This window comes from Hydractinia symbiolongicarpus, chromosome 3 (genome assembly GCF_029227915.1).
Source record: "Hydractinia symbiolongicarpus strain clone_291-10 chromosome 3, HSymV2.1, whole genome shotgun sequence".
NCBI lineage: Eukaryota > Metazoa > Cnidaria > Hydrozoa > Anthoathecata > Hydractiniidae > Hydractinia > Hydractinia symbiolongicarpus.
The window spans coordinates 13530030-13554853 of NC_079877.1; the positions used below are offsets into that span (position 1 = coordinate 13530030).

Here is a 24824-nt window from a genome sequence, read left to right on the forward strand (position 1 = left end):
AAAGTTTGCCAAATTTTGTTCACGCTTCGAAGAAGACTGCGATGCTGCTGAGTCATAGTGATTTTGATATAATGGGTCGCACATCATTCAAGTTAAAAGTAGACAATCAATATCATAAAACGTATTGGTTGTACGAAAAATAAATTAGCACCATACACCAATCACATATTTGAATGATAAGTCTTAACAAAGCACAGGAAGCTGAACGTGCGGGGATTTTTATTTTAGTTCTGACATGGGACTTCGCGTGATGTGTAAATAGGCGTTTGCTTCAGAATTTAAGAAATTGTTAAAAATAACTGTATATATAATTTCCATATGAGATTTTCATATTAAGATGGCGCCGTTAAACCTAAAATAAGTTTGCTGAGTGGTATATATTTTCTTTGTATTTATTTGGGTGCGACTTTCTGTCTTAAAATTGTTGTTTTTCACAAAATTAAAATTTTACTCTACTGAAGCTTTTGTTAACTTCATTTTACTGCTTGAATGGTGTAAAATAACTAGCTCGTGTAAACAAGACCAAAAGTTTAGTTAAAATATTGGTTGTATATTTAAAATTATATTTATTTAAACATGTACTTCGAAGTTCCTAAATTTTTGAAAATATATATTGTACCTAATTTTTAAAAGGAATATATTTTATTTTCAACATTTCGATACGTTTTCAACGAGAATAAAAACCTGTAATATCATTAATTATCTTGAATGCTTAAATGTTTTGTTCATTTGAGAAGGACTATGTCAAATCAGAGCCAACGGCGCGCCTTGTGGAGTGGAGAGGCGATAAAATGGCGCCTACCATGGCTGGTCCACTAAAAGAAATTCCAGATTTCCAAAATGGCCTTGAATTGTTTAATCGCTGGCCCTGGAAGCGTAGTTGATAAAAATTATTTCATCAAAAAGGGCAATATTTCGTTATAGATAGTCTTAAATTCCCAATGCTTGCAAACACCAAACCGATGACAGAAAGCGTGTTGAATCGGTTTTCATGGTTTGTCATCATAAGAAACCACTAAAATTTGAAAATTCTTTTACTTCTGACTTTTATTTAAAAATATCTGACTGAAAGAAATAACTGCTTGCTTTCTACAGGATAGAACTAACTATACCAGATAGCGCTACTAGTTAAAAGTCAAGTTAATCTATATTTCGCTTGAATTTGTTTCAGTAATGTAACCCAAATCACCCGCGTAGATAAATTAAGAGAATTTAGGAAAACCTGTTGGTTTTACCACCTGTTGGTTTTACTACTTATGAATTGACAAAAATATGCCCATGAATATACTGAAGTTTTGTCAGGCTAAAATCCTTGTTCTTTAAAAACAACAACGATCCGGATTTTGCCAATCCAGGAAAAAATAAATTCTCTTGCATTAGACACTTCATGAATTTCATGGTTTTGAAACTTTTACTTTATGAAATTCACACATAAGTATTTATTGGTCATGACTTCGTTAAAACAATCTCTCCTATTTATATTCGAGTTGCAATAATTTCAGTGTCTTGAATGCTTTTTATTGATCAGGGTGGTCTGTTGTTTATATTTTGCACTCTAGTATTCATTGTCTTGGACACAAAACCAAAATATACGTCACTCGGATCTTCGTCTATTCCTTTTTTTTATAAAAAGAATTGGTAGTATGTTAGATTGCTTGGATACTAGGGACTTTTGTTTCGACAAAAACATTTTTATGGTGTGCATCCCAACCTCGTCCCCAGGGCCTCTAAGATTTAACGGGATAGCTCCATAGCTGTCCTGCTGTCCAGATATTATAGGCGTAGAAAAACCCTGGGGACAAGGTTGCACTTCCCCTGTACACAGAATACTGTTTATGGAACTTAATTCAGAAGTCGATTATACGTATTTTTAACTAGTAGAAAGATATCATTGCAGCTGCCAAAGTGTAAAAAACCTATATCAAATTTATTGTTAAAAAAAAGAGAAACAAATGGCTAACATGATTTATTCAACAAACTGTTGCTCATTTAAGAAAATTAAAGTATTTGTGTGAAAAGTTAAAGACAAAAAATTGCAACCTCGATCCCAGGTCCTGTTGCATTTTTTTCATATGACACGCCTTATATCAAAAAACGCTACAGGCCCTGGAATTGAAGTTTAAAAAATGCTTTAGCGCCATAACTTGTGTTGGACCTTAACCTGTCACATGGCAATTAATAATCCTGAACCATCTAATGACTTTCTCCTGACATCAACAAATTTTTACATATCCTATTAAATTACTTTACATTAAATGGTTCTTTTAAAAATAGGCGTGTCAAGTCACCTGCATAAAAAGTTTCAAAAAATATTTCTTTCGTTTGCTATTTCAAAATGATCAAAAATCAAAAAATTTAGGACATTTCTTTAGCCGTTTTAATGTTATTAACGATATTTTCGCATCGTTGTCCCGATGTCAGAAAAGATACAGGAAACCTGAGGACGAGGTTGTTGGAGATTTTTGCCCTAGTGCTATAACACTAATCGCCTTTTTATGTAGATAATTATACTTTTCTTTTACCGAAATATACCGCGCTTGGGATTATTTAAGGCAATGTCTCGGGTTTCCAGAGAGCAGGATGACAGTCCATGAGGAATTAAGAGATTGTATTTTTACATTAATGTTTTTTCCTGGCCACGCTGACGAGCCTCCGTCCAACAGATTTACTAATTAAAAAACAGTTTCCAGGGTAAAACAGTCTTGAAACTATATTATGTTCACAAAATACATTTGTCTTTTTCTAGCTAAAGAATTTTGGAGACAGATTAATGCTTTACTGTCCGCAAAAAAATTGAAATGATTTCAACTTCTTCTGTTCGGTTATCAACCAATCGGAAATCGGAATTATACGACAGAACCGTTACGTTGTAAGTGAAAAATCACCTTAAAACATTGGTAACGAGGTTCTTTTTGTCCCTTTAAGGCTATTTTAGCACTTCTCAGTAAAAGTTTCCACCCAAAAATCTGGCAAAGGGGAGTCTTACAGCGTCTTTCAAGTTTTTTTGCTTTGTCAGGAGGCTGACCTGCAAAGAAAATTGGCTAGATCCGCCCCCATGCTTTTGACTTTAGAAAAATAAACAAAATAGAGTAATTAATAAATTTTTTCCTGTGTGGTCCTTATTTATACAATGTTGCTCTTCGGGTCCTTATTTATACAATGTTGCTCTGTGTGGTCTGTGCGTATTTATGCTTGTTTGGTCCAGTTCTGTAGTCATTCTTTGAATTCTTCTACTTTAAAATTTCACTGGCCTTGCAACAAGCGATACACCGCTACATAATATTTCAGAAAAAGAATTTGAGAAGTTGGATTCGTGTTATAGAAGCACGAATATGCTCACTGTTTTCCTATGATGACGAAAGGTCCCACACAGTCAAATAGATTATATAAACTTATCCACTGTGCCGGGAAATTTATTAAACTTAGTAATAATTTAACTCTTTAAATGACATGTTCGTGGGAACGTATGTTAATACTTTATAGAAACATATACATGGTCGTTCAGCACATATATTTTATGGTAATATTTCGACCTCCGTATTGGAGGTCTTCATCAGACTATACAAAATTTTATAACGGTTGTCATTACATAGACATCAAATCGACGTCACTGCAACGACTTCCGTTTAGGTACGCGAACATTGGCTTCCAGAATTTCGTCGTCACATACTGACCATCGTCTAGATTAAGACCATGTTAACTACGCGGTGACGTGTCCTGGAACTGTATTTCCAATGCTTTGCGTACCTTACGATCAAATTTATTAAATTCTTGTTTAAGCATTTTCGCAGTGTTCCAATCATAACCAGCATTACAAGAACTAGAGTGAAATGAAACTCCTGACCCACTCTACTTCAAGCGGGTAGCGATTTTCAACTTCGTCTCCCCGACATATTTTTTGCCGCATTTGCATGGGATAATGTATACGCCAGGTTGACTTAGTGGTGGTAGTTGGCATTTGTTTTTCGATGTTAATATTGTCTGAAGATTACCAGAGCTTTTAAAGACAGTTTTATAGCCGGCTTTGCGAAATGACTTACGTAATTTTGGACTCATTAGTAATAATTTATTTTATAAAGTGGAGATTTTACACAAAAAATATTTTTAAGGAGTTTATTTACATTGCACTACGTTTTCAAAGTTTTCTTTACCGAATTTAAACACATCAAACACTTCTTCGCTAATCATCATTGTTTATTGCGTAGCGACATTTTGGGCCATGTTGGCCATTGTCTATCTCGATTGCTAAATATAGCATATAACGCAGAGCATTTTTATTTAATTTTCGTCACAATTATCCCATCTTGACTCACAAACATTCGAAAACCTGCTTCATACTGATGCAGTTATCACACACCACTTTACAACAATACACAAACTTGCAACGACATTGCGAATTCACCTCGATTAACTTCCCTCGATAACCTCTACCACAACACAAGTTCTCACAACTATCTTGTTTTGAATTATCAAGGACACAACGTCGTCCAGCTGTAGCACACACTTGGTCTGTTTCTTCAAGATAGACAAGCTTGTCCACGTGCTCATCTTTAACCTGGTAGGGTAATTTTGACATCTGACCCTTATTGAGTGACGCCTTTGGAGGACGATTAAAGTCATGCTGAAAAAGTTTGACTGCTTTTTTGTACCTTTCGAATATTCCAGCAGCCGCTTCATTCAGTGGTATAATTCTTCTATAACAAAATTTTCTAGGGCAACCACCTGTGGCTCCAGTGCATACGCAAGTTACTTCTTCACCAGTACCAAGCGCCTAAATAAAAATAAAATACTAAGCATACCAACTTTTTGTTACCAGACCTTGATACGTTACCGTATGTGACCGATGCAACTTAAGTTGGTCCACACGACGGTCCTTACGGAAGATAGTCGGTTATTTAGAGAAATATCTCGGATTTTACTTAATATCAATCTGTTAAGCCTTCGTTCGGACAAAGTATTGGGTTTTACGATACTGACTAACGATCGTTAGTCATCCAGTAGCAAGGCGAAGGATCTAGCCTGATTTTTTTGTAACCTTGGCACGTACGGTCGTTACGAATTTTCGGCAAATTGAGAATTACATTTTAGGTTAAAAAACTGCATAAGTCCCAAAAATCAGTAATTACCTTTAGTCCAATTTGTATATTATGTTTACGAACTGCAATTTCTTCGGCTTGTCGCTCGTTCTTTGGAAGAAGTCGGAAACCAAGATTAGTGAAAGTTTGAGTGAAACGCTTGCCGTGTTGTACAATTCCTTTACATGGTATTATCTTATCAATATTTGATAAGTCAGTCGAATTAACGATACTTGATGGGAATGAGACTCTCCTGTTGTGTTGACATGAACAATCTGGAATTTGCCCCATTTTGCAACGTCGTGATATTGTGATAGCCAATGAGGCTGCTGATAGAGCGTATACAAGTGCGGATTGTTTTGTGTCTAAATTTATACAAAATAACACAGAATATTAAAATAAATAAATAGAGTTATAAAAGAATTGAAATTATACAAAATACTTTGGTAAATAAAAAAAAAATATCAGTGGAAAAAAAGCCCTTTGTGCTCAACATCGTCCCGCAGGGTTTGTTGCCTTTTTGACATCGAGGCTGCGGCGCCGTCAAGTAAGCGCTGGCGGCTTTGACATTAGGCAACAAACTCTCAGGACGGTGATGGTTTTTACTTTCAATTTTTTTCCAACTGGTACTTTTGATCTTTTATTCAGTGTTTTAGCCATAAAAATTGAAAAAAATACAAAAATCTTATTTTCAGGTTGCTACACTGCTTTTAGTGAGACATAACAAAAAACACAAAATGCTTGAATTAGCGCCATTGTTTTTTTATCTCATGAAATTTTCAGCGGAGAAAATGCGCCAAAACCTTTTAAAAATTTGGACAAAATTCGCGGAAAATTTGAGCCTATTTTAAAATGTATTGCGTGTGCTTACAAAGTTAAATCCATAGCGTTTGTCTTGTGCGTGCAGTTTTACATGCTATATTACTTTAAGGGTAGTAACCTTCGCGTATCATAAAAATTCGCGAAATTAATGAAATAAATTTTTACGCTTTGCGGTTTTTGAAACAAATTTCGCGGAAACAACTTTCACGAATCGAGATAAAGATTATTTTTGCTTGAAAAAACTTTTGCGAATAAGCAAAAAATAAATATAATATATAAATTAAAGTAACTTATTTGTGACTTATTTGAAATATTAGTCGGGGAAAAGTAAATTGTAATTCAAAAGTGACTTCCCTGACTATATTTTAACCCGACGAAATTTCCCCCCGGCTTTTTCCCCCTGATAATGTTTTTTTTCACTACTGAGCGCTTGGTTGAAATGAGCATATTTTTCGGTAGACTAAATCAACGTTTTTTTACTATATCCAAAAATCATTTACAAAGCAAAGCATTTTGGGATATGAGATTTTGCTGAGTAATGTTTTTTATTTTCAACATAGCAACAAATTCTTTTAGTTTCATTAAAGGGCAGTTGTCAAAACATTTAACTCCAATCTTACCTTTAAAAAAAATACAATTTAAAGGGAGTCTAAACTGTCAATCAAACAACTCATTTAAACTTCCGTTTAACAATATAGGTTTCCATAGGTTCAGACATTAACAAACTTGCCGTAAATTTTCATGCATGCCACAAACTTTTGGCTAGTTCACCTTCTCACAATTCTTTTCATCGGAAGAACTTTTATCAATATCAGTTATTCCCCTACGTGACGCTCTGTTAAAATGTGGCGTTGCATAAAAACAGTTATTTCAAAACCCTTACCCTTTCTTAGATCCTCATTAAATGTTGGCGCTTCTTTTATCACATGACAATCCCACTTTTGTTTGTTCAAATGGTGTATGCACTCCTCCTTAGCGTCGATTACAGCTTCCTGCACAAATGTCATCCATGGAAAGTGTTTTTTGCAGAAGCGAACTTGTTTTCCAGTGAAACCATAATCTTTCGTACACACTTGGTTGACCGCCCAAATTTCGTTATTGGAGTATTTCTGTAACGCCCTGAAAAGCAAAAATGGAGGTTAGCAAGATAGAAGTCATAACCCCAGTCTGTAACTTTAGATATGGTTTTCTTTCCCGCATGATGGAGAGTGGTGAGGGATGGCAGACTATTATTTAACTAGGCAGAAAAACAGTTTTTAGTGTGATTTTGGAGGGTGTTACAAACATTACAATGTAAACTTTCTTGTACTACACTTGAACTTGTGTAAAATAGGAAAATATACACAGGCAGTGTGCTAACTTTTGCCGCACTTTTTTACAACTCAATTATGTAAGTTTCCAGGATCCACTTTTCAAAAACCGACGATGCTCTATTTTCTTTCGTGAATAAAAATAGTTTTTTTTTTGATTTTGTTGTTTTGTATTTTAAATTATTTTAAATTTAATTATCTACGATTATAATTTCCTGTATTTGCGGCTAACCGTTATGGGTTTTTTAGCACGAAAAATTCCTGCGGTAAAAATCCGTCTCGCTCAATAGGGAATGACTTATTACACATCCCCATTGGGGAATGACCAATTGCACACCCTTATTACGGAATCAACTACTCTGATCAAGAAACCTGTCACCAGGAGATTTGACTCAGAATGAGAATTGATTAAAATATAAATATCTCTTATCTCTTATAAAAGGTTTCTTTATGGCGTTGATGGAATAAACGGAAATGTCATTTTTGTCCCTAGGGTTTGTTGTAAGATTTTAAAGCTGCTAGCGTTTACTACAAGTTTCTTTACCGCCGTCCAAAGTCACAAAGGCGGGAATCCCTAGAGACGAGTTTGTTAGGTTGTTTTTGCCCTTCTTTTAATGCCATATTGTATTTTGTGGTAGAAACTTTAAATATTTTAAATATTTGTCTAATAGTTCAAAAAGATAAAAAACAGTTCTTGTGGGCGGGACGTAAATATTTGTGCTGATTTGGTTATCTAAGGTGCAATATTCTTCAAAAGCAAGTGAAAAATACAAAAAAACTCACGACAGATATACGTCAAAGATAAGGCAAATGCACGGCGAATATTCGTCGCACGTACGGAAAATACACGCTGCACGTACGGCAGCTAAGCATCGAACTATAAATGCGCAGAAATAGTTTGTCACGACAAGGAACTAAAGCTAGCTATATGATCCTTTTTCAGACGAAAGAAAAAATCTAAAATGATTACTGATTGATTATTTTGACTTGTTGATTGATTCAAACCAGACACGTGTCAATCCGAGCTGACATAATGACGTCTTTATTTGTTTACATTGTGTTGTGAGGAGTATACAATCATAATTTTTATCGACTAATCTGTTTATGACAACTTCACGTAATTACATGCGTAAGAAAAGGGGGCTATCTATGCTATCTATACTTAACCTCAGATGTTGTCTGCTTTTAAGAAATATATTCATGAAACAGAGTTATCATAAATAGGCAACAAACTTTTATATGGAGGATTCAAAATATTTAAAATGTGGAAAAGAACCATGACTTCTTCTTTTCCAATCCATAATAATATCAATTATTTTGCTGACGACAAATATAAACATCGATTCTTTTAATCAACCCAAACAACATTGTGACAAAGTATCAACTGCTATTTAAACACGCAAATACAAAAGACACTGTACAAAAATTTGTCTTCTAAATTTTTCGCAGCATAAATATACGCCCTAAATGACTAAAACGTTTAGGGTGGACATTTTATCGTGTAGGTCATTTGTCAGCGCATGCAGCGTTGACGTTATATTTTATTTCTGGCGTATCTACTTTTTCCTTTACTGTTAAAATTTAAGAAAAATAATGTTCCCTTGTTCTCAGCGTTTAAAATGTACTGGCAGATTATTTTTAATTTTTAATTTGAACATTGGTTAAAAATAATAGAAATAGCAACGTTATCCATCTTATTCACTCACACCCGTGGGTGAGAGTGTTTAAAATGGAACGACAGTTCCACGGTGGTAACAACAAGTTTAATTAGGGCGTCGTTCGGTCAATATTCGCTGTAACCGTCTATACGGATTATTGATGGTTATTTATTTATTTATTTTTTTCAAAAAATTTATTTATCTGTTGCCTTAGTGTGAGTGTTAAAACCGCTTCGGTTTCTTGTTTATTTTTAAGACTAATGTCCACATTTTGTTCTCATGTCCGTGTTATAAAAAGTAACGCTACTAAAAGCAGGCGCAAATTGATTAAAAATATCAAAACTATTTCGTCTTTAAATATTCTACTTCAATAAGTATTTTCAATTTGGACAAAATACTCATGCGTCTGGTGAAGAGACAAATTGCAGATTTAAATGTTTGTAATTATAAAAAGGAAGCTATGAAGATATTAATGGCATCTAACACGAGAAATGTACAATTAATGTTGACAATTTACAACCACACAAAAAAGATAGAAAACTTACAACCATTTTATGTTACATTTTACATTCGGTATGTAAATTGCGATTACCAAAATCATGCATAATCTGGTCATGGTTTTAAACTGCGGTGAAAAGGCCACACTCATTTCGCTTTTCCGTTGTTGCTCGTCCTGAACTCTGTAATACTTTTATACCAAAACGACAAAAAATGGTAATTTAGTTTCGCGATAAGATCTTTAATGTAATCAAATTTTCTACAAGTTTTGATTTTCTTCTTGTTAACAGTTTGCACATGCGCGATAACTTTACCAGTACAATCACAACATTGAAGTCAAAAACAATACAATAACAATCACATTCACATGATGCCTCGAAAAGTTATATCCAAATGATAATATCTCTTTTGTTTTTAACAAATCTATCCTCTTTGTTATGAGCTAACAATGAACATACCCAGTATCTTTTGTGGATTGATTGATTTATCTGCGTAGCATAAAATCAATTACCTCTCATCAACACTATTATTAAAGGTAAAGCAAAGGCAAGTATAAAACTTCACCAAGAGAATGCCAAAGAAAATATAAATGCTGTATGTTTTTCAGATGATTTAATCCTAAACTGACTGACTTTATAAATACATCCTTCCTAAAAATTACTTACAAAGTTCCTGGGTTATCGAGAAAATGTTTAACGTTCGGAAATTACGTTCTTAGCAGGAAGTGTTTTTAAACCATCTAATTTTTATTTGACGCAGATTTTACCAAAGCATTCAATTGTTTTTACAATAACTTGATACCAGGCCTCTAGATAATGTAATATTTGCCCTAGAGTGGAATTATATATAAATATACAGGATAGCTACTTCAGTGCTGGAAACACTGTTACTAACGTGGGTCCTGTATTCTGAGTACATTAGGTATACACCGGCATTGCCTACTTAATTTCCCTCACATGGCATGGGTTGACCGTAGCTGTAGTAAAGGCACTTCCTAAACATGCCTGCGCTGGGGACCGAACCACGTGCCTTGCGTCTGCAAAACGAACTCCCTAACCATTAGGCTACGCTACAGTTGAATAGATAAGTAAATACTTTTGGTTTATTTCTTACACAAAATTAGTAGTAAATTTTTTCTATGAGAATAATTTTACAATAATAATGGAGCTGAGTATGGTGGACAAATAAGAACAGGATAAACAATGGCAGACTAAAATTTCACTTAACTTCTTTTTTTTTTTAATAAAAATAAATAAATAATTTACTTGTTGCGATTCTCGATTTTGCAAAATTTATACTTAAAGTGGGAACAATTTCAGACTTGTAAACGTGTAAGTGACATAATAATAACAATAATAACAATAATAATAGTAATAATAGATAGCAACGGATTAAAAATGGGGATTTAATTTTAGCAAATTTTGCAAGTTTTTGTCAATTTTGTTAAACATCTGTCTGTCTGTCACGCAAAATGGTACCGCAAGTAACGAGGAGAACGCAATGCGTTAAAAAAAAGAACGAGCAAACCCGTGTATTTTTTCACGGGCCACAGTTATTAGAAAATTCACGAAAAACATTTCTCGTGAAATTTAGATGATTTCTTTTTTGTAAAAAACGATAAATACTATTTTCGCAAAACTAGTTATTTTGCGCTACTTTTTAAAAATTACGTAGCATAATTTTGCTCGTTAATTTTACGTAAAATATGAAACTAAACTAGTATTTGTGAATTGTTTGTAAGAGGTTTGTATTCGTCCAATCATGAACCAAATATCAGCAGCAAAGTGAGAAGAATGTTTTTCAACAACGCGTTTACTCAATAAGAAAAAATAAAATTCACTTCTCCCTCAAATTTTAATTCCAGGTAAACAAAACGACCCCCCCAATAACAATTAGTTCATAAAAAACATGCGATAATTTTTTTTCAGTAATTTCATATAAATGAAAAACAAACCAACAAAAACCGAAAATTAGAACCAAGCCAGCTACAGATTTCTTCTTCAGCTTTGTTAAGATTTTTAATAGCATCAATCTCTTGTTTACAAAATATTTATACGCATGCATCTTCCGAAAGCCTTTATTAACCGATGCAAATTATCACTACAATAAGCAATATTAATAGCCTAAATTAATGAGCACCCATGGCTTCCGCAGGATTTTCAACAACGTCTCTATTCAACTTTGCAATAGTGTTTTCTGCTACTACATTGAGTGAAATTACAGAAGAATATAGTTCTCACATTGGAACTGATTGAGGTTGTATTTTTGCCTCTAAAAATGCTCTTTAGCCCTGTAGGAAGCAAATTTGTTTTTTTTTGAGGTGGAAGGGGGCTTGTTAACTGTTGTTTTTCTTAGCCACACAAAACGATGTAGACTGTACAAGGCCGTATTTGTATTGTAAATTGTATGAGATCCTATATAATTTCCACCGTCGTCTAAAACAAACTATTTTAAGTGCCTGCTAAGCCCTGCGTGGGATCTCAGCGAATTAATGTTGTACAATCTGTTTCACCGTGCAACAAAGTGATCTGAACTAAAACGAGACAGCAGAATATTAATTTCGTTTGTTTTCAAAAAAAAATTGGAAACGAAGTTTGCATCAAACTTCAAGGGGTTAATAACAAAGAGGAAAATCATTTACTTGTAACTAGTTACCAGGCAATTTTCTATTTTTGACACAAAAAGAGATTATAGGTTAAAGTATTTAAGTAACAAATACATTAAAGTTTAAATAGATTAATGAGAAGCTATTGTAGTTGCTATGGAAATGGACCAAATTGTTAACTAAATTATTCATTAAAAAGTTTTACCACTTATCACTAATTGCTATACTTTGCTACCCAACCTCGTCCCCAGGGCATCTTGTATCTTTTCTAACATCGGGAAGGCGGTTCTGGTGTTTTCGAAATAAGACAATAGGTGCTGGAAACGAGGTTGTTTGCTATCATCTCTCCATATGACGCAGTAAATCAATGATCTGGCACGATGATTAAGTAGCGAATCATCGGTCCTCTTTTGTAAATAGACAATTTAGTTTCACTGCAGCGTAGATCTTTCCCTAGTGCAAAGAGAACGCAAACGATTTTAAGTTTGAGAAAAAAAAAAACAGGCCATATACTATTTTTTGCGAGATTAATGTTTTTATTGTATGCAGTGTATACCAAACTTTAACTAGAGTGGTTATTATTGTTCCTCTATTGTCGTAAACAATGATAGAGAAACAAGAAACATGAACAGTTTACGGCTATGCGTCAATAGTGGAAAAATTTCGCGAAAAGCTCCAAACTTCGCGAAATTTAATTATCGTGAAAATTTTGTTACATTTACGTATTCAATTTGTATACGTTAATGCAAGAAAAATTTCGCGATACTTAAATATCGCGAATTTTGAAGCTTCCCAGACCATTTTTTCCCTAAAAAAATCTGAAAGATAGTATTTCACATGTTGTTTCCCGAGATAATCAGATATACTCATTCATTTTTACCTGAATCTAAACTGAAAATAAAACAAATGTGTTTGTTAAAGCTTAGGTTCCACTAGGGCGGCAATTTCTCATCGCTTTCAATTTTTATAGCGATGATTTTTTAGCATGTCAGTAGGGATGAAAAGCGATGAAGAAAGCGAGAAATATCAAAATTTTTTTTGATATATATGTAATAAACGACGGCGACCATGATCTTTTTGTGATCCTACGTGGAACAACTTCACAAGCCTGCCGTCATGATAACAACAGATTAAAATCTTAAAGTTTTTTTTTTAAATAATTCAAAGCAAATAAGTCGGCATCACGGAGCAATAAATCAGAGGACATTGATTTGAAAAGAACGGAAGATATGCTAGCCAAAAGTCTTGTTGTCTTTCTATAAGCGAAGAAAAAGATTGCAACTTTTGCAGCGGTTTTGATAATCTTGAATTTTTTCACAGCAACTGAAGGGATTAAGAATATTGAGAGAGCATTGTATATTTATGAACCAAAATGAATCCTGAAAATGTTTACACGGCCCTGTGGCGCGTACATGTGGGGCGGTGGTCGGTGTAATCCGCAGAACGCACGAAACTGCAGACTTTACCGAATATCACGTACTAGAAAACAAAAGAGAACAAATAATAGATGACTTCCTCCCTGATTGAACGTCTTTCCTGTATAGATTTTAAAAAACTGTTTGGGGTTAAACACCTTTCAAGTTCAAGGGGAAAATGTGTATTTGTTTAATGGTTGCCTAGTAACAGCAGCAAAAAGTCTTTGCAACGAGAGAAAAAACACTCGAATTAATTCATAGGTTATATTTATACGTTTTACTATAGCAAATCTGCCATGTTTACAAAATTTCATAATAAATGAAATAAATTTAAAATTTTTCTAAACCGAGTTAGATAGAATAACAAAAAGTCTGAATAAATGATTATTTAAAATTCCTTTCTATTTAGCGGGTAGCCTGTTAAAACAATTTTCGCTTCGATTAAGAAAGAAAACTTCTACACACACAATTAACGTAACGTTGTTGTTAAGGCGAGTTTTATGAAGACGAAGTGAACAAATACTACTAATAATAAAGAAATAATAATAAAGAAGTAATATTGAAGAAATAAAGTAAAAAGTAATATTATTTTATTTACATTTCTTTCTTCTTCTACAGTTGCAGTAGTCAAACAATGGTGCTACAGAAACGTATGTGTTTTTCTTAGTGGTGGACTTAAATATTTCACTTTTTCATTCTGAAATTGAGGGCAGCGAAAAGGGTGGAGGAGGGTCTTAACATTCGTTTAAAGCATTTTGATTTGTGTGTCACACTTTCCCTCAGATTGTAAATTTTTTTTAATCACTCTTTGTACCGTCTCTTCTTAATAAAATGAGCAAAACTAGTCGTTAGCCCGTGGAAAAATCCACGGGTTCGCCCGTCGCAGCTAAGCTACCATTTTGCATGACAGACAGACGGACTGACGGACAGACGTATACGGGCATTATAATATAGATATTCAACTCTTTTCAACCATAAAGAAAAAGAGATATACGAAATAAGATGCAGAAATCGTTATGTAAAACTGATTGCATCCATAAATTATAAACGATACGTTGTTCTAATAAAAGAAAATAAAAAATAAAAAAATAGAATTAGATCCACTCTAACATTAAGAGATGCTGACCTTTCGTCCCCAACAATTATCATTCTGGAGCGTTTTTAGGTAATAAAATTGTCCTGGGTAGGAAGTTGCAATTACATCGTTTTGTATTTGCTTTTAACAGGTGTGAGCAACTCACAAAGCGCCCTTGTTGCTTCCCTTTCACTTTCAAAATATTAGGCATTTGCTTTTTTTAAAGCTTCACTTAAGTTTAGTACTAGGTCCCATAACAGAAATATCGTTGCCATTAACAACAAAAAACAGAAGCAAAGCTGATGAATCATTGCAATAGCAACTTTGTACCCATACCACGCACGCTAAAAATCTTTTTAATGTTAAATGTCGCTGCTTGCATTTTAATAGGCTGTGTCATAGGGCCTAGGTACAAAGTTGGTAAGCATTACACAATGCGTTAATTTCAACCTGTGTGTTAAACAAATATGGCTACTATATTGAAGAACAGTTGAATAAATATAAATAAATTTCAAGAGAAAAAAAAAAAGAGAAAAACGAAATAAAAAAGAAGATAGAGATTGATAATATGGCGAGTGAATTCGATTAAATATTTTTAAAATAAAGCTTTGCTGTTCCATCTTCACTTTGCTGTTTTTTTGCTTTTAAATGGTAATTTTATATTTTGCGATTTTTTTTTCTTCTGTTAAGATATTATATGTGAGGTAGATTTTATTTATTTATTTACCTATTTTAATTTATTAAATGTTTTAGATCAAATTTTTCCAAGTATTTTTTTAACTCGGCATTTTTTCCAAATATAGAAGAATAGGTTAAACCAAGAGCATACTATCAATGAAATACAAACGAATCATTTAATTTTTCTGTTGCTGGCCAGCTTCTAAAAGCCTTTTACTTTTTCATCTTTCTTCCCAACCTCGTACACATAATTTTCGAAGCGATAGCTCGGGTTACAACCTCAACCTAAAGCCCTTTCTTGGAAAAAATCTGTAATGTGAAGCAGCTTAAACTATATATAAACAAATTAGGCGCAGAGGTTTTTATTTCTTTATCCTTAAAGGCTGATTCTCATTTATCGTCGTGACCATAATGCTTCAATCGTCATGAGCCTTACGACAGTTTTACGTCTTACGACAGTGTGAACATTAAAAATTTTGTCGGAACTGTTATAACAGCAGACTGATGTTTTAACTTCTCTTTCACTTATCCAGTCTTTTCCATATTCATATAAGCTACAGCTTGAGTCATCCTGCAAATGCTCCCACAAGTTTACTGTTTACATGTTTTCACAAGACTCTTAAATCAACACACTTGCATACCATTTTTTATCATACCTAGGGTGTTAAAGGTGAATAGCCATGCAGACTGGACGACAACCGCCGGCACGTCGACGGAATAAAAGTCGACGAAATGCTTTACGGACGTTACGACGACGTGATACAATCGGTGTGCTCCTACTTGGAAAATGTGAAGTTGGAAAAACACAATTAGTACGGAAATGGTTAAAGGGATCATTTAGCGACAACTACAACCCGACTATAGAAGACTTTCATGTCAAGTCGTATCGACATATGGGACAATGCGTCAATGTCGGTGTTATAGATATGACAGGTTCCTGGGATTTTTCAGCGATGATGGATTTATATTTAAATAGAGTGGACACTGTGATGTTTGTTTACGACGTCAATAACGAATCGTCAATAAGAGAGTTGGATTTTTTATATGAAAGACTCGTGAAAGTGCGGGGAGAAAATCACGACATGCTACTCACCGTCGTCGGCACGAAGTTGGACAAACGTCAGGATTGTGGTCCTGACAACAAAGATGAACCTGTTCATGATTTTGTGGAAAAGTTAGGAGACAACTGCAAGCATATACAGACGTCTTCGAAATTAAATTTAAACGTCAAAGAAGCTTTTGAGAATTCTTTGAACGAACTCATCGCTACCATGATACCGAATGAAGATACGATAAAAAGGTTGGGAAAACTTATGAAGAAAAATGAAAAAAGTGGAAGCTGCTCGAACTGTTGTTCTGTGCAATGACGTTTGGTTTATCAAGTCGAAACTAAATATGGCGATGAAGTTACTATACTAAAACAAATTTTTAGATAACAATATACTGAAAAACGAGCATACAACATTTCATAGTTAACGACGAACATCTTAACACAGTGGAGATGGCAGAAGTCATCCTCAGGACTTGTTGACTTTTTATTGGAAAGATTTCAAATACATTTATATTTCTTTCGTGTAATGGCACACAATTTAAACTTGCATAAAGAAAACGTGAAATAGCTTCTACTACGCAGTTGCAAAGCTTTAAATCGTGCGGACTTTTGCGCACCTCGAATTATAGTGGTAGCGACTGTGCTACATCATAAAAAGGCGCGAAAATTGAAGTTATAAAAAGTCACGCGACCTACATGATTTCAAGGTTTCACTCACGCTTCTTCTGCCTTAAGAGATTAATATCTTTTCCACCTAAAGTTTGCAATTTAATAATAAGGTTCGCGCCTTAACTGATTCAATTTTGGCGTACTGAAAGTGACGCACAATATAGACGTGCTCGAAATACAAAAATAATCAAGCACCTCTGCATTTTCATATCTGCCCATCAACTAACTGCGATATTTATATCTGCCAATCACCTAACTGGGATATTCACATCTGTCAATCACCTAACTGCAATATTCATATCTGCCAATCACCTAACTGCGATTTTATATCTGCCAATCACCTAACTGCGATATTTATATCTGCCAATCACCTAACTGCGATATTTATATCTTCTTCTTCTTATATCTTTTCTTGGATACCTCGCAATTATTTTTAAAGTAAACAGTCATATCACTATCTCAAACCTTTACTTGGTATGAGACAAATTTTCGAAATTCACTGAGCCGCGTTACAAAATAGACTGACACAAATGAATGAAAAAACATCAGGACGAAAAATATTATAAATAAAACGTTATTTTTTCATCAAACGTTGATAATAAATTAAATATGTACAAAATTAAAAATATATAAACACAGAAAAATAATTTACTCATATAAATATAGATGTGTTAAAATTAGCCGTTGAGTTATGGAATAAAATGAAATGACAACAACAATTTTAAAAATAGATTTGTCGCAAGGAGGACATACACCTCGCCCTCGTGGTATGTCGCAAGGAGGTAGTATCCTCGCCTCGTGTACTACATGTGCTAGAGACACAGCATCGGATCGATAGCACAGTCGGTAGAGAAATCACCCGGAAAGAGAGAGGTGGTGGGTTCAAGTCCCGCTCGATCCATCATCTTTGCAGCACTTGGGAAGATAATGTGTAGGAATACTTACACAAATATAGCTCACATATGCACCATTGTTCTTATAATTTTAAAAATAGTTAGCAAATCATTTTATTGTAACATCTATAGTATTGATGCTGATTTTCTACCGAAAAGATTTTGCTAAATATTTTTAAAATTGTTGTTGTCATTTCATTTTATTCCACGAATATAAATGTTTTTAAATTGGTCATTCTAGAAAAAAGTGCATAAGACACGCGCTCAGGTTAGAAAACCCATTCCTTACTAGAGTGAGAATGTAGTCCCTCGCAAATGTATACTTTTTTGCAAAATTAAGCATTATATAAACTTCGACATAAAATACTGAAGTAAAGTGATCCAACAGCAGTTTGGGAGAATAAAAAAAACCTTTTCTGTCCTTTCGCAAATTTGTCATCATGTCCTTGTCCTTGTCACACCCGTCTCTAAAATTAAACAATTGCTTGGATATATTCTGTAAAGCGTTGAACGACAAATTAATTATATTCTCAAAAAAATGATGTTTCAGGATATGAAATATGAATGTATGGCGGGGATAGTGCAATGGCGGGGGGAATGGTGCAAGGACGGGGTTGGTGCAAGGGTAGCGCTGTCAACGTTAAATCACAGGTTCGAGTCTTCACTTAGGCACACTTATAAGATTGTTGTCAGCCTATTAGGAACAATTTACTGATCGCCAATTGGTTTCTTACTTATACAATCTGTTTCACCTGTATGCTCAAAATATGCTTATCATAAGCCAAAATTATGCATATCTTTAGTCTATCTGTAGCTAGCTACTTTAAAATTGATGCTTGAAAAAACCCTACTTTTCCAGACTTTCCATTTTTCTTCTTCTTTTTCTTCTTTCCACGCTTTGTCGATCCAGATGCTAAGGAGTTGATTTTATTAAAAGTATCTGTCTCCATTCTATGCGTCACCTTCATGTGAATTGGTTTCAATCCAGCTAAATATAAAAAAACCTTGTTCAGTCGACACTAACTTCACTCCAACAGTACAAGGCTGTCAACGAACGCTTTGCAGTGAACGCTATGCGAGTGATATCCGATTTAAACCAGTTATTTGCTTGCTTCAAAAATTTGCTTGCATGTTTTTCTCTCTGTTGTCGTAAAACTTTCAAAACGTCGTTAATATATCAACTTTAATTTTAATAATTCATTTTCAATTTTAATTCGGCACTTCCCTCGTCTGTCTGTCACGCAAAACGGTAGCTTAGTTGCGCAAGTAGCGAGACGCACGCAATGCAGTATAAAAAGGACGGGCGAACCCGTGGATTTTTCCAGGGACTAACGACTAGTTTGTTATTATTATTATAAAAACAAACACATCTTTTCCTCTTTTGAGGATATCTACAGTCCAAGCCTTACTTAAAAAATATGCAGAGTCATACCCTAAATAACGAATGGCAAAAAGTCAACACCAAACACCGATAGGAATACGCCCGTTATTAATGTCAGCTACTAACTTTGGTTCACTGACAACGGGTTTTATGAAAGAGACTAATAGATACACCATGGCACTCGTCCGTCGTGTCGGTATTTCGTATGAAATTAGTCCGCGGAGAAGGGAGGGGGTCTTTAAACAGAGATGGTTAATAAAAATTAAAAAAGTAATGCACAGATAATAAAGACCTTCTTTACGAGACTGCAATGCGGATAAAATTTCTCTTCCACCAAGTTCACCAATCAAATTGTCGTCCAGATCTATTTCTTTTAAATTTGAAGAATTTACAATCCATCTAAAATCACAGGCTAACATGTAATAAAAACAAACAAGAAACAAATTTATCTACACACTTTGTCCAGTATTGTATCAATTACTACAAATTCAAAGTTTTAAAACCACAGGGTTGCCAGTCTTCCTCTAGAGTCAAATTTGATGGAGATTTGAGGACTTAAGGAATTTTCAGCCGTCTGAGAAGATGGTATATTTTAAAAAAATTAGGATTCTTGAGGTCATTTTCATATTTTTAAAAAACTTGAGAATATTTGAGAAAATTTTAAAGGTGACGGCAAGAGTAAAGAACAAATTATAATCCAGCATTTCTACGCATTTTAAAAATAAGAACATGCTAGGTTGTAAAATTAGTCGTTAAAAATCTGTTTTCAGAGGAGATTTGTGGAGTTTTGAGAAGTTTTGAGGAGATTTGTGAAATTTTAAGGAGTTTAGTGAAGTTTTGAGGAGATTTGTGGAGTTTTGAGAAGATTTGTGGAGTTTGAAGGAAATTTGTGGAGTTTGGAGGAGATTTGAGAAGTTTTTAGGAGATTTGTGAAGTTTTGAGGAGATTTGTAGAGTTTTAAGGAGATTTGTAGAGTTTTAAGGAGATTTGTGGAGTTTTGAGGAGATTTATTGAGTTTTGAGTGGAGTTTAGAGAAGATTTGTGGAGTTTTGAGATTTGTGGCGTTTGGATGAGATTTGTTGAGTTTTAAGGAGATTTGTGTGGAGTTTTAAGGAGATTTGTTGAGTTTTGAGGAGATTTGTGGCGTTTGGATGAGATTTGTGGAGTTTTGAGGGGATTTGTTGAGTTTTAAGGAGATTTGTGGAGTTTTAAGGAGATTTGTGGAGTTTTGAGGAGATTTGTTGAGTTTTGAGTGGAGTTTAGAGGAGATTTGAGGAGATTTGTGGCGTTTGGATGAGATTTGTGGAGTTTTGAGGAGATTTGTTGGGTTTAGAGGAGATTTGGAGAGTTTTGAGGAGATTTGTGGAGTTTTAGGGAGATTTGTGGAGTTTAGAGGAGATTTGTGGCGTTTTGAGGAGATTTGTGGAGTTTTAAGATTTGTAGAGTTTTGAGGAGATTTGTGGCGTTTAGAAGAGATTTGTGGCGTTTAGAGTAGATTTGTGGCGTTTTGAGGAGATTTGTGGAGTTTTGAGGAGGCGTTGCAACTCTGCAGTCAGTTGTGGCAACAATTTTTAATGACATATAATTCAAAGAAGTTTCGTGCAAAATACTGCACGAAATCAAAGGTAAAGCTCAAAATCACCTTCATCTCATCATCACAGCAAGGTTTAATATTTTACATCAGTTACATTAATTTCCCACTCTTTAATTTCCGCGTACAGAAAATGCGCAAACATTAATCGTGCGCAAAATAAGCCTAATGACGAAGAGGTCTTTAAAATTCAACGATGCGAAATGATAAAATTGTAGCTAACGAAAATCAACAAAAATCTCGTTTGCAAATATGTGAACATGTCATGATAATTGAAACTGCAGAATATTGCGTCATATCATGAAAGTGAAAAAGTAAATTTAAATTACAAAAAAAAGAACAGTTTTTGCTATTTGAAAGCACATTTACCTCTTCAGCAACCTCATCACTTCCAATGGAACATTGTCAGAATTCACAGTAAAATTGTCAATTCCATTATCAGCAATATGCAAAACGTCCAACCATGCACCAACTCTAGCTGGCTCTTTTTTTAAACCACTCTTTTTTTTCTTTTTCTTTTTGCCTTTCTTTGCAATAAGAGACCTTCCAGAAACTGGCGGTTTTCTAAACAAAACGAAAGAAAATATGTTAAAACAATTATTTTGTACGCTTATAAATTCAAAAAGTAACAATTACAATAAAAATACTCCTGTACCTTGTATCAGATTTTGCTGGAATAATGTGTTTTGAATACACTGGTTTATCATTCTCAGACACAGCAGTTTGTATCAACAGCTCTTCTTCTTCTTTTATTCTTTGTCTTTCAGCTGCATCAATCTCTGCTTGATTTACCACCAATCGAATTAGTTCGACCAAACCGTCACATTCTAACATGTTTCCATCAACATACAATTCGCTAATAAACATTTTAATGTGTAATGTACAGTGTATACAATAACAACAACAACAACAACAAAAACAACAACAAACGCAAACAACAATAAAAATGACAATGGTAACAAAAATAATGACAACAACAAAAACAATAGCTTCATCTTCCACTAGAATAACCACATCAAACAGAAAACGCAAGTTATAAAGTTGGAAAGCACAGTCTTCAGCAAATTTTAACAACTTCGAATAGTGATCGTGTTGACATAATTTATACTTGTCGTTCCTGTTAACTAGTTTATCAGAAGCACTTGTTGTACCCATATCGAATGAATGCCTAATAATAACTTTAAATTGAGCATTTGTGGCATCCAACATCAAAGTGTAACAGTATCTACAACAACAAAAACTTAGGCATACTTAACAGCTGATTGTGTCACCATTTGACCCAAAACTGATCCACTACGAGATGTGAAGCCACAAAAGCATAAACTTAATTTGGTTATGCAAGTTGATGACTGAAAACCATTGGACAATGACATCAACCCTTCATCATTTAACCTGAAGGCAAAAACAGTGTCCCTCAAAACAATCTTAACATAATACCCAATTTGACAGTGGCTGTTTTTAGTGGTGCTATAGCTTAGTAATTTTAACTCTCATACTTTGTGTGGGAGACTGGGGTTCGATTCCCCTTGGTGGAAAATCAATATTAGGTTAACCCAAGTCATGTAAGGGGAAATTGGGGAGATGGCACAATCTGTGAGCTATTGGATGTTGCAGGGAGTTGTCTGATAGAGCCTGGACCCTAATTGGTTCTGCGTAGCTCAAAATGAGGATTAAATACTCTAGGACTCCCCATCTAAGCCATGGTCCCTCCTGGAAATAATAGACAGGGTGTATATCCCTTGATATTTGTAAGGCTAGCCATGTAAAATATGCATATCTATTTATAACGAGGTATACTCAATCACAAAATTTAGAAATGTGTGATAACTCCAATTTAATAACCACGTTAAGCTCTAAAAATTGAAGAAAAAGCTTACTTTGTAAAATCAAGAACTAGAGTTCTCAAAAAGTTATTTACTGGGAGACACCTAAAAAAGAAAGAAGAAGACTATTATTACCATACTTCAGTCAAAATAGTTTATATATTGAACTATATAGTAAGTGGAAATAGATACCGAGACAATCTCTCCATGGAATATGCATCAAGTTTGCAATTTAGAAACTCCACATACTCAACAGAATAAATTGGCTGTGCAAGAAATGTTTCCTAAACATAAAGATGTTATTAAATGACCTGCATGGATGATAGCAAAACAGAAATACTAGTTCAAAAATTTAGACAAATTGAGGAGTAAGATGGCTGTTTTATGAAATAAGTGAGCAGGGCAGCATAAAGAAATATTAAAAAATTCATCATCATCATCATATTATGATGATGATGATGTCCGTTTTCTATGCTATGGGTTGGACGGGGTATATTAATAACCCTCTTCCAATCTGATCTAGACTGTGTTAGATCTAAACTCAACTTCCTCTGTATCAAATTTGTCCATATAACCTCCTGCCAAATCTTTCTAGGTCTGCCTCTAGGCTTTGCCCCAGGAACTATCAAGTCTCTACACTTTCTTACCCAATTATCCTCCTCCATTCTTTCCAAGTGCCCCAGCTAATTCAATCTTCTTATCCAGATAAGAAGATTGAATTAGCTGGGGCACTTGGAAAGAACATCTTTAATTCTAAGGATACTTAGCCTGCTTCTTAGCTCATCTGAACCCTTTCTGTCTCTCAGATCTTCCTGCTTCACTGCCCATTTCTCACTACCGTACAATATAACACTTCTTATACAGGCCTCATACAACCTACCTTTTACCTCAATTGACAAGACTCTGCTAGTCAACAAAGGAAGTAACTCCCTGAACTTTATATTGGTGAGCCATACAAATACAAACTACTTCATTTGGGAATATATTTTCCAATGTTAGTGGCAAAACTAAATCCTTGTTAGTTGTAGTTTATGACTAACAGAGATTTAGCTTTATAAAAAACATATTTATATCACCAGGAAATGGAATACAAAGTGTAATTATGTAAACACCCCTCTATAGTATCTATCAGATGATGAATATATATAATAGGTGGATGCTTATATGTAAAACATGTATAACACATATAATAAAATGATTCTAAAGTTTGCTTTACCAGAGCAGCTATTTCTTTATACGGCAGGCACAAATCCCAAAAATATAACTCTGTAACTGCTTTATACCAAAGTGCCCGTATTGTTTTTATTAACGGAGTTAATTTGATTGGTGATTCTGACAAGCTTGGTTCCTGTGCTTGAAGAGTGAACTAAAAAAAGAAAAGTATTTCAATAGATTGTGCCTCTAACAATTATGATCTAAGTTTTACTGCATTTTGAGAGGGGTGTCTTAAAAACAGAGTTTTTCTCAAAAAATAAGCTCATAATTTTAAAATTGTAAGCTTATTATAATTTCTACTGAAGCTATGCTTTATATCTATTGAGCCAAGCCCAGGTTTTTAACTAATATAATATAATCTTTAATGTCAGATGTCTCATATGCCCGAAGATTTTCTCATTGCGAATATCACTACCTGGAACGAAAAACAGTCAAGAGTCAATATTGTACTTACTCTAACTAGTAATTTACAATCATCTGCATACTTCTTCAGTTCATCTTTTAAATGATTATCTACAGCTGACCCAAGAGATTTGCAGTGTGTTTCGTACAACTTTAAGAAATTCTTTAGCTTCTCATTTATGCTCTGGACACCCTTTTGGGCAGATTTAACATTTCTTTCTTTTGTAGACTTTTTTAATGGCATGGTTGTGTGCTACAGGATCATATTTTGTATATGTTGTGGGAATAAGTGAAAGCAAACTTTGTATATCAATATACATTTCTAAAAAATGGAAGATCAGTGTATGACATTGATAGTTGATACAGAGATATTCTTTTATAAGTATTACAATACCTTTAAAATATTTAGGAATAAATGTTGTGGATAATTATCCCAATTAAATTTTTGATTACACAGCTATTCCTGATTTATATCATATACTCTATTGAGTTAATTAATCTTGCAAATTTGTTTAGTCAACTTAATCTCCTTAACAAAATATATTGAAAATTTAAAAAAATCCAAAAAATTTAACACCTAGTATAGCAAAGATGGAAAAGGTTTTCCTTTTGATCAGTTTTACACTTTTTTAACTTACTCTGGTTTGGCAAAATATATTCAGT

At 34.1% G+C, this 24824-nt stretch overlaps 3 protein-coding genes across 5 annotated transcripts; 1 reads left to right on the forward strand and 2 right to left on the reverse strand.

Annotated features, from left to right (window-relative positions):
- Positions 1–3442: 3442 nt before the first annotated feature.
- Positions 3443–9903, reverse strand: LOC130635841 (protein Wnt-4a-like). Its single transcript, XM_057445339.1, has 4 exons — positions 9411–9903; positions 6781–7016; positions 5127–5440; positions 3443–4771 (listed from the first exon to the last, which is right to left on the reverse strand). The coding sequence occupies exons 1-4, from the start codon at positions 9512–9514 to the stop codon at positions 4310–4312; spliced, it is 1116 nt and encodes a 371-aa protein (XP_057301322.1). The 5' UTR covers positions 9515–9903; the 3' UTR covers positions 3443–4309.
- A 3903-nt stretch (positions 9904–13806) lies between these two features.
- LOC130635844 (GTP-binding protein Di-Ras1-like) lies at positions 13807–16764 on the forward strand. 3 transcript variants are annotated; one of them, XM_057445344.1, is made up of 2 exons: positions 13807–13962; positions 15797–16764. In XM_057445344.1, exon 2 carries the CDS (start codon positions 15817–15819, stop codon positions 16501–16503), a length of 687 nt encoding a protein of 228 aa, XP_057301327.1. In that variant the 5' UTR covers positions 13807–13962; positions 15797–15816; the 3' UTR covers positions 16504–16764. The 3 variants fall into 3 exon arrangements, with proteins under 3 accessions (XP_057301327.1, XP_057301326.1, XP_057301325.1); XM_057445343.1 differs by having other exon boundaries at positions 13876–14033; XM_057445342.1 differs by lacking the exon at positions 13807–13962 and adding an exon at positions 14932–15109.
- Positions 16765–17416: 652 nt separating this feature from the next.
- On the reverse strand, positions 17417–24774 carry LOC130635842 (uncharacterized). Its single transcript, XM_057445340.1, has 10 exons — positions 24214–24774; positions 23761–23910; positions 22737–22828; positions 22599–22649; positions 21973–22113; positions 21377–21577; positions 21091–21285; positions 19423–19529; positions 18601–18737; positions 17417–18216 (listed from the first exon to the last, which is right to left on the reverse strand). Exons 1-10 carry the CDS (start codon positions 24403–24405, stop codon positions 18205–18207), a joined length of 1278 nt encoding a protein of 425 aa, XP_057301323.1. The 5' UTR covers positions 24406–24774; the 3' UTR covers positions 17417–18204.
- Positions 24775–24824: the final 50 nt, after the last annotated feature.

Excerpts from the sequence above, each read along its gene's own strand:
- LOC130635842 (XM_057445340.1), bottom strand. The coding sequence starts at position 24,405 with ATGCCATTAAAAAAGTCTACAAAAGAAAGAAATGTTAAATCTGCCCAA. Across the intron at positions 23,911-24,213 it reads ATTGTAAATTACTAGTTAGA|TTCACTCTTCAAGCACAGGA; the intron begins GTAAGTACAATA and ends TTCTTTTTTTAG. Across the intron at positions 18,738-19,422 it reads ATTGCAGTCTCGTAAAGAAG|CTGGATTGAAACCAATTCAC; the intron begins GTCTTTATTATC and ends TTTTATATTTAG.
- LOC130635844 (XM_057445344.1), top strand. The coding sequence starts at position 15,817 with ATGCAGACTGGACGACAACCGCCGGCACGTCGACGGAATAAAAGTCGA.
- LOC130635841 (XM_057445339.1), bottom strand. The coding sequence starts at position 9,514 with ATGAGTGTGGCCTTTTCACCGCAGTTTAAAACCATGACCAGATTATGC. Across the intron at positions 7,017-9,410 it reads AAATGTAACATAAAATGGTT|GGCGTTACAGAAATACTCCA; the intron begins GTAAGTTTTCTA and ends TTTGCTTTTCAG. Across the intron at positions 4,772-5,126 it reads ATATACAAATTGGACTAAAG|GCGCTTGGTACTGGTGAAGA; the intron begins GTAATTACTGAT and ends ATTTTTATTTAG.